At 38.4% G+C, this 15,621-nt stretch overlaps 1 protein-coding gene across 1 annotated transcript; it reads left to right on the top strand.

Moving 5' to 3' along the window:
- Positions 1–12,274: 12,274 nt before the first annotated feature.
- On the top strand, positions 12,275–14,346 carry LOC107278191 (ribonuclease 1-like). Its single transcript, XM_066312595.1, has 2 exons — positions 12,275–12,420; positions 13,480–14,346. The coding sequence occupies exons 1-2, from the start codon at positions 12,307–12,309 to the stop codon at positions 14,080–14,082; spliced, it is 717 nt and encodes a 238-aa protein (XP_066168692.1). The 5' UTR covers positions 12,275–12,306; the 3' UTR covers positions 14,083–14,346.
- The last annotated feature ends 1,275 nt before the right edge of the window (positions 14,347–15,621 follow it).

Consider the following 15,621-nt stretch of genomic DNA (forward strand, 5'->3'; position numbering starts at 1 on the left):
GAGAAAATATTTTAAGGAATCGTATTTTTTTTTCTAGTGGGAGTAAATAATTAATCAGTGGGAAAAATAAAACCCGAAAAGTCGTATAGAGTACTGGTATTAATTATGATCCAAACTAAATAATTCCAAACGATGCAGCAGCAAACCACATAGGGCATGTTCAGACAAAAAACACAGCTGAAAGCCTGAAAATTGAGAGGAAAAAAACGCAGGCCGCCGAAACAATGGATAGCTGATGAACTAGGGTTTTTCTCAGTTCTCACGGCGATCTCTGGATCGAATTAAACAATTTGGAAACGGGACGGGATGACCTAACCTGATGGCGATTAACCAACGGCAGCTGATAGGTTTAATTCGCTGATAAGGCTGTCATCCTGACGAAGGATTCAACTTAAGTCAAGGTGATGGTCTCGCCTGACGTTAATAGTCCAACTGAAAGCCATGAATTCTGTCCTTGCTGCTGGTACGGGTCCGCGTGGCCGGATTAATTTGGGATTTGATCGGTTTGATGCCGATCGACGGCAAAACGGAATGGTCAAAATTAGTCAGCGATCGATGCTGCTAGTTTAATTAACTTCGACCTGGTGTGTAATTGGTCCGGTTACATCGTATCCGTCCGGTACTGTTTCAACGGCCTTGGTATCATAATAAATTAACTTCTTCACTCTTATCTACGAATTGATATAAACACATTAACACACGATTAACTAAGTATTAGTAAAAAATAGAAACGGTTTAATATGATTTTTACATCAACTTTTTAATAGCTAGCAATTGATCATGCTATTAAACTTGCTCTAATAGTCCAGCCATATAATACTATCTTCGTCTCAGGACAAGCTAATATAGTACTTTATGTGACACATTCCTATCTAGATTATAGAATTAGGATGTGTCACATATAATATTAAATTAATTTATTCTGGAACAGAGGGAGTAGTTATTTGCATAATTAATTCTCTGATCACCTTATTTTGTCACGAAGTTTGGCCTTGTTTAGTTCCAAAGTTTTTTTTTCCAAACTTCCAACTTTCAATCGCATCAAATATTTCATACACACACATTTTTTCTATCACATCGTACCAATTTCAACCAAACTTCTAGACTTCAGTGTGAACTAAACACAGCCTTTGTTGAAGTCCTGCTACACCTAGCTAGCCCACGTCTCCTTTTTCTCATTACTTAAGCACAAATATCATACGATAACTTTTATAGCTCATTTGATTATATCAAATACCTGCACATTATCCTGGACTCTCAAATCTACCCTGGACTTTTTAGAGGATGTATGGTTGAGTGAGGCTTTTTCTTAAGAGCCAAATTAATTTTTAAAATTTGAAAATATATATTAAGAAGAATCTTACTTGGTTAGATTTTTTAAATTTTAGGCCGCTTTTTATCCACAGCGACTGGAGGAAGAAGAGAAGAAGCATCCAGACCGTACTGATGATCCACAACGGTACAAAGCTATAGATATCAAAAAGAAAGAAAAGGAGAGAACTGCAAGATGGCCGGAGCTAATACTACCATGCCCGCGCCATGCGTGACGCACTCAGTGATGCTAGCTGGTGCGTAACTGCTCATGTGTAGTTTTTGGCCACCTCCTATTTATTTGGACAAAACACATAGACTTGGTTAAGGGGGTGTTTGGATCCAGAGACTAAATTTTAGTCTCTGGCATATCAGATGAATTTGGAGTATTAAATATAGACTATTTATAAAACTAATTACATAAATGAGAGCTAATTCGCGTGATAGTTTTTTTAAGCCTAATTAATCCATAATTAGCGCATGTTTACTGTAGCATCATATAGGCTAATCATGGATTAATTAGGCTCAATAGATTCGTCTCGCGAATTAGTCCAGGGTTATAAAATGGGTTTTATCAATAGTCTACGTTTAATATTTATAATTAGTATCCAAACATCCGATGTGATAGGGACTAAAAGTTTTAGTCCTATCTAAACAGGGCCTTAGTTCCTAACTTTTTCTTCAAACTTTCAATTTTTTTCATCACATCAAAACTTTTCCACACATACAAACTTCCAACTTTACATCACAAAGTTTCAATTTTAATCAAACTTTCCATTTCAGCGTGCACTAAACACACCCATGACAGCATGGCCTTTATAATCAGTACGGGAGCAACGTCACTGGGAGATACCTAGGCCGTCCATGCACGCATGTCCCGTTCTCTGGGACGCCTGGCCTCAAAACTCTACCTTACTAGCTTCCTTGGCACGCACAAGCAGCGGCACACGACCAAACTCAACTCCCAAACTGCTAAATGATACTTTTTATTTAAAAAAACTATATAAAAGTTGCTTTTAAAAAACTATATTAATCTAATTTTAAAAAAATAATAGCTAATACTTATTTAATTATGTGCTAATGAGTCATTTCGTTTTGCGGGTCGGAGGGATTAGTTCTCAACTTGAGGAAACGAACACGGTTTAGCACATGATCAATTAAATATTAGCTTTTCTAAAAAATAAATTAACATGATTTTTTAAAACAACTTTTGTATAGAAAAAATTTTTGCGAAAAAAATACCGTTTAGAAAATTGAAAAGCGTGCATGTGAAAAACGAGGAAAGTAAGTTGGGAACACAGCCCAAGTGACGAACACCATGGCAGAAACACATCGTTTGCATAGACCTTTTTCGAATGGAACCCATACAGAAATATTTAGACCTTGTCACATTGGATGTTTGGACATTAATTAGAAGTATTAAACGTAGACTAATGATAAAATCTATTCCATTACCCTGGACTAATTCACGAGATGAATCTATTGAGCCTAATTAATCCATGATTAGCCCATATGATGCTATAGTAAACATGTGCTAATTATGGATTAATTAGGCTTAAAAAATTTATCTCAATTAGCTCTCATTTATACAATTAGTTTGTAATTAGTCTATGTTTAAAACTCCGAATGAGCGTCCAGTCCAAACATCTGATGTAACTCCAAACACCACCTTAGTACAAACAAAGTTCTTGATTGTTTGATTTGATTACTTTAAAGGTTAGAGAAAATTAAAAATCAACCGTGGTGTGCCATAGCGATGCTAAAAGCATAAAGAGCTTATAATGATTTACTTTTTTATATACATCTTACCCTTTCGTTCGTGTTTACACATTTTTGTTACGGCAGTTGTTTTATGTTACACAATTTCCCCACTTCAAAACAACTATCGTATTTAGACACCAACCAAACAACCTCTTTAGCTAGACAATCGTACACTGCTATCTACGTCGGCCGAATCCTCCAAACTATTCCCATTTGGATGGGTGCACCGCCGTGGACACGCGCACCCATCGTCGTCGTCGTCGGCCGGGCACGTCGAGGTCGGCTCGTGCCATGACGCGTTTCCGGCCATTTCCCCTCGCCGCGTGGGGGCCAGCGACGCCATGGACGACGGCCAAGCCAAGCCGAGGTTTTATTTATATATTTTTTTTCCCATTCTGTCTTACACATGGACGTGGCTCCCATGGCTGGGCCGGGCCGGGCCGGGTTTTGTGAGCCCTATGACATCCGGGGCCCACGCAGTAATGGCTCCTCCAAATGGGCCCCCGGCCCGACATGGCGACGGCAATAAATTCGGTTCGTGGTTTCGCCTGAGCCAAGTCAAACCTTGCTAGGTTTTGGACAGATCAGATGAGATGCTTCTACAGACAATGGCAAAATGTCAAACGCTCGTACGTACGTGTCCCCGTCTACAGTATTGTCTAAGGAAAAAAAAATACGAACGAAAAACATACTAAAAATGGTTGGTTTTTGGAAGCATTTTTGGGATTCCTGGGTGGTCCAAGAGAATTATAATCAAGCTGGCTGATTTTGATATTCTGTATGGTTCATACTTGGACACGGTTTTATATTATTGCAGATGCTATCTAAGCCCATATGTGACATACTATTGATGCGAATTATCTACTTGACATAAATATTTTGAGAAATAAACTTAACATATGACTTACAAATAGTGGTCTAGATAATGCAGAGAAGGAAAGTTCTTAAGAACGTATTTTTTAAAAGCATTGGACAAATAATCCAGTGAAATAAGCTGAAAATAACAGGACTGTAGCTGCTTAGCTAGTGTCAGTGTGTAACAGGAGGGAAGAACAAATTGCTTTGAGAGCTGAGCCTCCTCGACTACAGGAACGGGACAGTATCACCTGAGCCCACTGGACACATGTGGCGCCAAAACTTCAACACTTGGGTAGGCAAGAGCTTAAATGCACTGAAAGAGAGAGGGTCAAGATGAGAATTTGTCTCTCGCCAGGCAAGTCAAATTGATTTGATGATCATTTGATGGGTGAGATTGGATTCTTTTCACTGATTAAATAGTGTGTACACTTGGCTGAAAGATGATGGTTCCGTTTCAGATTGCAACCAACTGTTGCCTGTTTCAGAATATTTTGAGCTGATCTCAATTCAGAAAAAAAAAAGGATCTTCTTTGTAAACGAATTGTTATTTCAGAGAACTAATCTTATCTATGATTCTGAAGAACAGATACTGATTGATAATTTTTTCCTCGATCAGTAGTAGCATTCAATTCAGTAAGACCAAACTCTTCAGAAAGTCATCAGGGTCAGCTTCATTTAAGAATGTATGATCGGTACAGCACATTGCTCCAAAATTTTTTTCTTAATCGCTATAAATTTAGTGTTAATTAATGGGCATATGACCAAGGCCAGAAGGCAACTCGGGCACTCCTCTTAGTTGGAATAATTCCATCTCTCGGTCTATCCAAACAGGTCTGAAACTGGATTCAGAGTTGAAGGCCCAGGTAGGTAGTTAGTGACAGAAGTGTCTGAAGTTTTTTATTGGGCTAGCAACTTGATACGGCTCCAAGAATTGACTGACAAACTGATTCAGTTAATGGATACAGTCATACAATCAGGCACTCTACTATAATAGTAGTATCAATTTACTAGTAGTGTCAAACAAGTGTACATTTCGTCAGAGTATCTAATAATTGATACAGCAATAAAACCAAGGACAGCAGCCATGGTATTTGACGAGGGTCGATCGAACAGAGAATGTACTAGCAAATGCCATGAATGCTGCAAGATACTTAATCAGATAAGCAAGTTTGCTGTGTGAAAACAGGCAACTGACAAGGTTGTCATTTGCCATTGCAGATTCAATGTTGGTATATCACTAGCCTGCAAGGAATGGCTAATCAAAGTCTGTTTCCTACAGGATGAACTCTCACTGTCTCATTGCTCTCGCATTTAGGGCCTGTTATTTCAGAGGTAAACTTCAGTCAAAAGAATGAACCAACTTTGGATGACTTGGTTCAACTCATCTTCTGGAACACCAGGAGAGTCACTTGAAAATGACTCTCATAATGTGAGAAGATATAGACCTAACCTAATCTAGCAGAAGCAGTAGCGGAAACAATAACAGGTTAAGGAGAATACTCCAGTAGGAACAAAAGCTGGAACTGAAGAAAATGTGGCAGAAGATCATAAGTGGTAGTTAGCATGATGATCACTCTGGCACCACTGTTGCTGCTCTGCTGGATCATTTAATGGAAAAACAGGCCTAATTACTTGTAAAGTGATCAGCATGTAGTACTAAGATCTTTGTGGACCTTTGGCACCTCTCTCCTTGCTAAGTCTGAAAGTGACAGGGAATTCTCATCTAAACTAGAAACTGCAGAGTTGGAAGCCACTGCTATGGGTTCAACTCGACGAGCTGGCATTAGGCCAATGCTGTATTATTTTTCGGTTTAAGGAGTTCTGCTAGTTTGCGTGAAGGTATCTGTCATGTATAACCTATTTCATGGAATCAGAGGGGTTTTAATTCAGAGTAGAGTTCTCTCACATATTTGCGTTCATGGGCCTCTTTGCCTTGAAGGCATCCAAGAAGACCAAGATATATACTATAGGAATTTGGTTAAAGTCTCCTACGTAGTATATGCTAATCTTATCGTGTGTTCTTAATAACCTTAATAATTAGTCATTTAGTGTGCACAAACACGTCTGCTCCGACAGGTAGTACCCAGTGGTTTAGTATGTTTCACTTGTTTAGAACATTAGCACCGTGTTCAGTACACACATTTTAACCATTTTATACTCCTCTATCCTAAAATATACTAACAAGTTCTGTCGTTCAAATATTTTCTCAAAATATAACGATTTCTCTACCAACGTTTTTTGTATTAATCAATCACAATCTTTCACCATTCAATTTCCACATCCACCTTCACTTCTCAACTAATTATAATTTTCTCCCATATAATTTTACATACACATGTTCATGTTCAGTTCTAAAAATTTTTATATGTTGGGATAAAGGTAGTACTTACAGACAGTACATGTTATTTGTCGATCGATAGCGTGTTTTCTGTACTAAGTACGTGCCACTTAGGCAATTGTCGCACTTATCTAATTATCTAAAGCCGGCGGTTGTGTTGGCATTCGATTGGCCCACGTGGCGGGATAATTTGCGCGCAAATTAGAGAACGCGCTCCGTCGTTAGTAAACCTCTCGACCAATCCAGGAAACGCGTGTTAGGCAAGTATTAAAAAAAAAGAAGGGAAAATCAGGCGCTCTGAGTTCGTAAATGGGCTGCACAGCCCAGTCGTGGGCCTGCTCGCCTGGTGGCTGTCACGGTGTTCAGCTACGGTCTGCATGACAGCACGAGTAAACAGAAATGCTAGGAGACAAGCAAAAGGAGAGGAAGACATAAGAGCAGGTACGATAGCATGCTATAAGTCAGCTGTAAATATATTTTAAGAAGATAAATAAGGAGAGAGAAGGGCAGCGGACTACAGATTTGTAGCCAGCTGTAGCACGGACTTCAAGACACAATGTGTGTATGACAGGTGTGACCAAGTATTAATAGTGTAGTATGTAACTATTGTATGAATGAACTATTAGATTGACTATAGATGAATTGAAGCTAGTAGTTGGCTATACTATTGAACTTGCTCTAATGGAAAAAGAAAAAGGAGAAGTGAAAATAAAATCCAACCATTCATCCATCCATCCATCCATCAATCTATCTAAAAAAAAGTAAACTTAAAATTTATAGAATCCATCTATTTGGGTGGTCTTTCGAGTTTCGACAGTTGATTGGACCATATGATGTAGTTAATGTTAAGATAAATCTTGAAAAATTACATAGGGTAAAAATACATAAATCCAGACAGTAACATTTATATATTCTATATAATTTCAAACTCTGTGCCCCACTAATCTATAAAATTAACTTCATATAGATTCGGGAGGTTTACACATTTTTTAACCCTTGCAATCAAAGAAATGCTTCATCTCTTCAAATCAAAACAAAATGAAGACCAAAGCCATAGAAAGAAGATGTCTTCACTTCTTAGCCTTCGATTAATAAAAACTGAAAAAAAAAGAATAGACATTGAAGCGTGAATATAATAGGTCACCACTTCATCTTCTTCAATCGATTAAAATTGAAGAAAATAACAAAGATTAAAGTGTGAAAAGGATTAAAAAAGAAAGGAAAAAAAAAAACAAAAAAAGCATTCCTCGAACTACCGATTGCAACTTCTCAATGGCTACCACCCCATAACCCTATAGATTAGAGGAGCCGCTCAAACCCATGTTGTTCATAAGAGCAGGTACAATAGCAGTTTTTTAGTCAGCTATAAACATATTTTAATAAGATAAACGATGAGAGAGAATAGCAGTGGGCTACAGATTTATAGCCAGCTGCAGCATGGACTCCAAGACGCAATGTGTATATGATAGGTGGGACCATATATTAATAGTATAGTAAGCAACTATTGTATGAATTGACTATTAGATTGGCTATAGATGAATTGGAACTAGTAGTGGGCTATACTATTAAACTTGCTCTAATAGTGCGCTCTCCTGTTGGATCTAAATTTTCTTGTGCACTAAAAACAAGGCAAACGAGCAATAAACATAGCAAGTGGGTTACAAAATTTAAAGTACGCCAACCGGCGCACATATTTTCTAGTCTTAACCAGTGTTGATGGTATTCTTGAGACGATTGTTCATAGTCTTTGGTACATATGCCAAGTGTCAGTCTTATTTTTCTCTTTAAATAATGGATAAGCTGGTCGCTATGTCAAAGATATAGAAAGCCCATGTACCTAGTGAACTGTAACATATGGATTGCTGGAGTTTTCAACTTAAAAAAAAACGATGCAGTTTTGGTCTCCTGGCTTTACCTCATTGCTTTTCTTGACTTTAGAGCAAGCAACATTTTTCTATTGAATTCTAATGACAATTCAAGAAAACAACCATACAGTGTCTCATACAACTGCAATAATTTGCTCGGATTTGGGCCTGTTTAGTTCGCGAAAAAAAAAATTTGGGTGTCACATTGGATGTTTGACCGGATGTCAGAAGGGCTTTTCGGACACGAATGACAAAAATAATTTCATAACTCGTCTGGAAACCGCGAGACGAATCTTTTGAGCCTAATTAATCCGTCATTAGCACATATGGGTTACTATAGCACTTATGGCTAATCATGGACTAATTAGGCTTAAAAGATTCGTCTCGTGATTTTCTTCATAACTGTGCAATTAGTTTTTTTATTTATCTATATTTAATGCTTCATGCATGTGTCCAAAGATTTGATGTGATGTTTTTGGGAAAAAAATTTGGGGAACTAAACGGGGCTTTTGTTGTCCTCAAACGACCTAAATTTCTCAAATCTGCGAGTCCGATGTGATAGTGAAATCAATCCAATGTGAACACACCGGCATACATCATGCAACGGCTAGAGATTTACCTTACATTTTCTTTTAAAAAATGGAATAGCCAATGGCATCTTCTGTACTGAGCGTCAGTCACCTGTTCTCTGACTTTATCTTTAGAAATAGAAATGGTCTTTGGTGCGTGCCAAAATTACCAATCTTATATTAAACAATTACTGATAATATATATGTTCCTATAGTTTTATCCTCCTGGCTCACACCTTATCGCTTGGTTGTCATATGGAACATCTACTTTGACCTTCGGCTCGAAGTTATTGAAATATGCACAAGAAGCGCCGCGTCTTCTCGTGGATGGGCTCGGACTCGGTTCATGGGGGGCAGTGCCGGGCTTTTGGAGAGTTGGGAATTCCCGACTTCAGGATGGCAGGGTTTGCTCTCCGTGTTCGGTGGCTTTGGTTTCAGCGCTCAGGACATCCATATACTAGGATGGCCTGAATACCCCAGTCGAGCAAACCGTCTCCGACATGTTCGAAGCGTCCACCTCCTTCGTGCCGGGGGATGGTGAGTCGATACTCTTCTAGGTTGACCAATGGATCGGTAGCCGCTCGGTGGCCTCCTTGGCTCTAGATCTCCTCTTTGTCGTGCCCCAGCACCTCTGAGGTTCACGCACGGTTACTTCTGGCTTGGCGAGCAATTCCTGGGTTTCTGACATCTGTGGTGCACTCACTGTCGCGATTATCTCTTAGTTTCTTCTTGTTTGGGATGCGGTGCTTCACATTTAGCTCTCGCCGGGTGTCAGGGATCGTCTTGTTTGGCATTGGAAGAGTGACAAGCGCTACTCGGTGCGTTTGGCATACCAGACGTTCTTCTATGGCCAACACACCTTTGCCTGTGATGATCTTATCTGGCATGCGAATGGTCTTGCTAAATGTAAGTCCTTCCTCTGGTTTGCATTTCAGCAACATTGCTGGATGACCAATCTCCTCCAAAAGCGTGGCATCGATAGCCACTCAGTCTACCCCTTTTGCGCTCAGGAGCTTGAGACGGGGAACCACATCCTCCTTGGCTACGTGTTCGCTCAGCAAGTCTGGCTCCGTGTGCTGTCGCTTTCTGATTGGTCTACCCTCTCTCCTCCTCATGGCAACTAGCTCCAGGACTGGTGGCCATCTTCTAGGGCATGCTTACCTGAGCATCTCCATGCCGGCTTCGACTCCTGAGTCCTCCTGGTATCTTGGCAACTGCGGAAGGAGTGAAACTCCAAGGTTTTCAACTCTGCTCTCTTCGGTCTCAGTGGTTCTAGAGTCCATCCTCACTGAGGGCCATCTATGGTCGTTAGCTGGCGTTGCTTCTTTTGGAGTTTTCTTGGGAGGGTAGTGTGGCTCTGCCCCCTTCCCGCTGATTGGAATTGCGTTTAACAGTCGTAGTAGTCTCTTCCTTTTTCCTTTGTTTTTTTTGTTGTTTCTCCCTTCCCTTGGCATAAGCCGGTTTGGCTAATTGCGTTGTGTAAACAAACTCTCTTTTATTCTAATATATTGACGTGCAATCTTTTTGCGCGTTCACGAAAGAAAAAGAAGAAAGGGAAAAAATAATATGAAAGAGAGGTTGAGACCCTCAAGCAAATGGATTAGGATTAGCGTTCTACTTATTGGGGATTGTTATTGAGCAAACTAGATGATTAATTTCCCGCACATTGCAGCAGGATGATTGTGCATACAAATAAAAATAATGAACGTAAAAAAAATGATGTTGAGTACCTAGAAATAAAACAATGTTTAACTTTTGATTACCTGAGCTATTAAAATAATCAAAACACTATTTATAATATTTAGAATATGAATTTGCTTATGGTAGTTTTACTTCTTCTTTGTATTTTTAAATGGATCGGATGGTTAGGACAAAATTTGTTGATGATTAGTCACGCAAATGCTTTAATATTCAGATTAAAGCCTGAGAAAGATCCAAAGACTATAGATCTGTGCGTTCCCAGTCAAACTTCCTTTTCCCAAAAACTTCCGTTCAAACAACTTTATAGGAAACAAAACTTAATATGAAAGCTTCCGTATGAGAAAAAAGTGTGCGTTGGGAACAAAGTTACGCTAAATAGCAGTTATGGTACTTCCCGTTCGAAAATATAAGGCACAACTATCCTTAATGCAAAGACCAAAAACTATTATTATTATTTAGTCTCGTTTGAATCATCCTAATAAATAGAATGCATGCATCTAATAAAATTAGATATTTAAAGGGTGTAGGATTTTAAAAATAATAATTCCGACGAAAAGAGGTACTAATTAATTGCTTTCATGCATGCATATGCCTTATATTATGAAACATGTGAAAAACAATAGCTGTATTTTATATTTTAGAATGGAAGGAGTTTTTGTACTTTTTTTTCCAGATCCCAAATGGCCACATGAGCTGGCTAGCTCTCCTACACTTCACTCATTCATTGAATGACCTTTTTTTTAAGATCAGTACAAACGCAAACTCAAACGTTCTTAACATGCGTATAGTCATCCCTAATAATACACATTCGCACACCTCATTCCCTGGAAGGATCTCTAAAAAAACTAGACCGACATATCTCGTGATCGACGAAATTACTATGGGCGTCTCAACGTCGACGGGTACGTCACATACCACTGAAAGAATAATTATCGTTCATTTGAGTATATATATTTGATGTGGGAAAATGTTTTGATTTTTCGAGATGATGCCTATCGGTTGTATAAAAATAATCTAAATGATTATAAAGATTCTCAAAAGAATTAGAAAGAAGTTTATTTTATCAGAACACTTAACTTCCTAAACTATTTTTGGCTCATTTTACACCCTCAGCTATTGAAAACAGTTGCCTTCACCATTCTAACGCTATTTTTCTTTTTTGTTTCTCTCTATATAAGACATATTTTGCATTGAAATTTGTTAGGGCCATAGATGGCTACATGATCAAAGTTCAAAAGAATTTTCATCGTTGTTTGTTTGAACTTTTAAATTTGATGATTAAATCAGTCTCAAGTGTTTTCAACCAGTGTAACAGTGTTCTTTTTTAGAAAAAAAAAGGTGAGATGTGTAAGTTGTGAACGCATCTATATTCTAAGAACATTCGCACAGATTGTTTTGTTCCCTCGAAGGATATATAGATGTCCCTAGTTGACATGCATATGCTGCAAGTTGTTTCAATGAAGTCTGATGGATCGTACATCTAGTAGCATATAAAAGTCCCATATTCCTATGGGTTTGTGCATATATTATATGATGCACGTAAGTACATGCATGACCCCACGTTGTTACGGGATCAAATACAGTTGCTACTAGGATTGCACAATAACTACTGCACACAATCTGAGCCCTCTATGTCTGAATCTAACGGCCAAAAAAGATCCAGCACAGTAAAATCAAAACAGTAAATTGCTACAGTGTTTTGTCACAGTAAATCGCTACAGTGTTCAGATGTACCTCGGGTGTCCATTTTGAATCATGCCATGCTAGTGTGGACTGCTTATCTTGCGGTATCACTAGCTACTGCACCTGAATCGAACGTTGTTACGTTGTGCTATATATACTGAACGGTCGCGCCACTGCAAGGCATATAGAGGATCGAATTTATATCGAGTATATTAGGATAATGGCCGTGAAGAAGACGATGAAGGTCGTGTTCTCCCTTGTGCTCTTGCTGCTCCCTCTCGCCTCTACCTCGGCGGTGGAGGTGAAATTCGACTTCATGTATTTTGTTCAGCAGGTAATGTGGACCGATACCAATGATCAGCTTAATTGTGAATTAATCCTATATATTTATATAGTTCATCTCCTCACTAATTAAGTATAGTTAATGATATTTCTCTCTTTTCTCATGAAGCCATATCATACTAATTATTTTTAGCTTTTGATAATAGATCTATGGTACAAATGGTCTCTTCTTTTCTTCTCTCGTAAAACCATACAATCCCAATGTTTTTTAGTTCAAAATTCATAAGTATCAATTACATCGAATATGTTCACCTTACATTATATTTGCGATCATGTGTAAATTATATAAAACATAGGATGTCATTTTGTTTTGGTTTACAAAATATATTATAGCTTATTTGTACAAACTATACAACATAATTTCCCCCGGGGTATTTATCTAGTTATATATGATAGTTATCCATATATACTCGCTACGTGTGTTTCTGATACTTTTAATTAATTAATTGTGTTGAGGTATTTTTAAACATATATTGGTCTTACCAGACTGCTGTATGCTTTTGGCATGTTATCTAAATAGCTATTAGTTTTTTTTAAGAAAATGGTAAGGTAGATTAATATGAGGTATATCAATCTACGAATATGCAAGGTTAAATTCGACCTCTACAAAACTATAAAAAGAATTAACAAATTAAATTAAAACAAGTATGTGTACATTCACATTTATATTTATTTTTTAAAATAAATTATAGAAGTTATTTATATTTAATTTTTTAAAATAAATTATAGAAGTTAAATTTAATTTTGCATATTAGTGGACTCATATATCTCATATTAATCTATATTGTTAATTTTTTCTCATTTTTTATGACTATATATGTGACGTTGCAAAATAAAAGAGCCTTGAAGAGGGTGAAAACCCATCTCCATATACAAGTTATTCCCTTCGCTAAAAAATATAACGATATACTAAATTAGACATAATATAGTACTACGAATTTAGACAAGTCTAATCCAAAACCACTGTGTCGCTATATTTTTAAATAGAGGGAGTGAGTGATTAATTATTTGTGCTTTGGTTATTTTCTTCTCTTTTTTTTTTGTATTACAGTGGGCTCCATCGTACTGCTCCACTGCCCCGCACGAGTGCGAGTACGAGCCCCGGCTACCCCCAAATAACTTCACCATCCGTGGCCTATGGCCGAGCTACGAGGAATGGCGGCCGGAGTACTGCAACATCAGCGACCGCCTCGACCCGGGGCAGATCCAGGACCTGGTGAAGCCGCTGAACCAGTCATGGCCGTCGCTGCTGCGCAACGAGACCAACCTCGAGCTGTGGAGCCACGAGTGGAGCAAGCACGGCACCTGCTCCAACCTCAGCCAGCACGGCTACTTCGCCGCCGCGCTCGCGCTGGACAAGCTTAAGCTCACCAACCTTACCAAGATCCTCGCCGACGGCGGCGTCGTGCCGTCCGACGAGAAGACCTACACGCTCGGCGAGATCAGCGACGCACTCGCCAAGGGCACTGGGTTCAGCACCTACCTCCGGTGTAGCCAGAACGAGCTCAAGTACGGGGAGACGCTGCTGTACGAGGTTTTGCAGTGCGTCGACCGCTCCGGCGAGAAGCTCGTCAACTGCACGACGCCGTACTGGGTGACCCGCTGCCTTGACCCTGACAAGATCAAGATACCGGCTTGGTTCTATGGACAGTAGCAGCACTAGCTATAATCTAGATTAATGCTGCCGCATGATTATAATCTTCCAATATAATCTAGGCGTCATGCATGTCTATTAATTTGTTTCCTGTAGGAGTGTCAAGTTCAGAGTTTGCTAGCTAATTAGGTAAATAAGCTGTCAAGAAAGTTGTTGTCCGTGCTTGTGCGAATCCGTTCGAGTCAGAGATTGTTACAGAATGATCTTCTGCTGTTCTGCATACAATAAGAGAGAACCAGTAAATGGTCTGAGGTTCACAACTCACACGCAACTGTTTTTTCCACAATCATTTTGTGGCTGTGTTCTTCCCCACATTTTCCCAACCAACCTCTCTATTTTCCGTACGCACGCTTTTTAAACTGTTAAAACGGTGTGATTTATGCAAAAACTTTCTATATGAAAGTTGTTTAAAAAAATCATATTAATCCATTTTTTAAAAAAAAGTTAGTTAATACTTAATTAATCATGCAATAAAATAAACTTCGTTTTGTGTGCTGGAGAGGAGGGGTTCTCAACCCCTCCTCCGAACACAGCCTAAAGTTTTGCATGCCCGGTGCCCGGAGTAACTAAAACACGTACTCTAATAGTATAGTTTTTTTTTGCTGCGAGATTTATATCGTCCTAAAAAGCTTCGTAGTAAAAATTTTACTAATAGACAAAATAAGTACTCCATCTCTCCCAAAATATACTCCCTCCGTTTCTAAATATTTGATACTGTTGATTTTTTAGCACATGTTTGACCGTTCGTCTTATTCAAAAACTGTTGTGAAATATGTAAAACTATATGTATACATATAAGTATATTTGACAATAAATCAAATGATAGAAAAAGAATTAATAATTACTTAAGTTTTTTGAGTAAGACGAACGATCAAACATATTTCAAAAAGTCAACGGCGTCAAATATCTATAAACGGAGGGAGTAGCAAACTAGGAAGAAATTAGATACAACCTAATACATCTGGATAGGATTGCTACCGCAATAAAAATTTTACTGCCTAGACTTGTATAATACTTCTCTATATATACTAAATAGGTATTTCCTTCGTCTCAAAATATATATACAAAGTTATATCACACAAAATTTATTAGTTGATCTAGGTTTCGCTGAGTTTGCTGAGAACATTTAGTACTCGAAAATAGTATAGTACAAAGCCTGAAGCCTTGTTAGGCTGGATCAGAAATCACGGCCCATGCAGCAGATGGCTGAGAATGTGAACCCATTAGGCTTTGTTAAATGGGCCTCATTTTGGCACATCTACGTATATAAGGGTTGGTCTGGTTTAAGGCCTAAATTAGGCTTACTAATATTTGACAATTTTAATAGTGTTTAATGTCTATTTGGTTTGAAACCAAATTTTGGCATGCCTAAGAAAATATGCCATTTCAATAGTAAACTTAGGCTATTTTGGTTTCAATCCAAACACAACTTTACCTTACCAAAAATAGTCATGCAAAACTTGCTAAAATTTGGCATTGTTTAGTAAGGCCTATTTAAGCCACAAACCAAACCAACCCTAAGTTCTCACCTCAAACTCT

The sequence above is a fragment of the Oryza sativa genome, chromosome 7, assembly GCF_034140825.1.
Source record: "Oryza sativa Japonica Group chromosome 7, ASM3414082v1".
Classification (NCBI taxonomy): domain Eukaryota; kingdom Viridiplantae; phylum Streptophyta; class Magnoliopsida; order Poales; family Poaceae; genus Oryza; species Oryza sativa.

Bases quoted from the DNA above. Each gene is read 5' to 3' on its own strand.
- LOC107278191 (XM_066312595.1), top strand. From the start codon at position 12,307: ATGGCCGTGAAGAAGACGATGAAGGTCGTGTTCTCCCTTGTGCTCTTG. The intron at 12,421-13,479 runs GTAATGTGGACC...TTTGTATTACAG, and splicing joins TCATGTATTTTGTTCAGCAG to TGGGCTCCATCGTACTGCTC.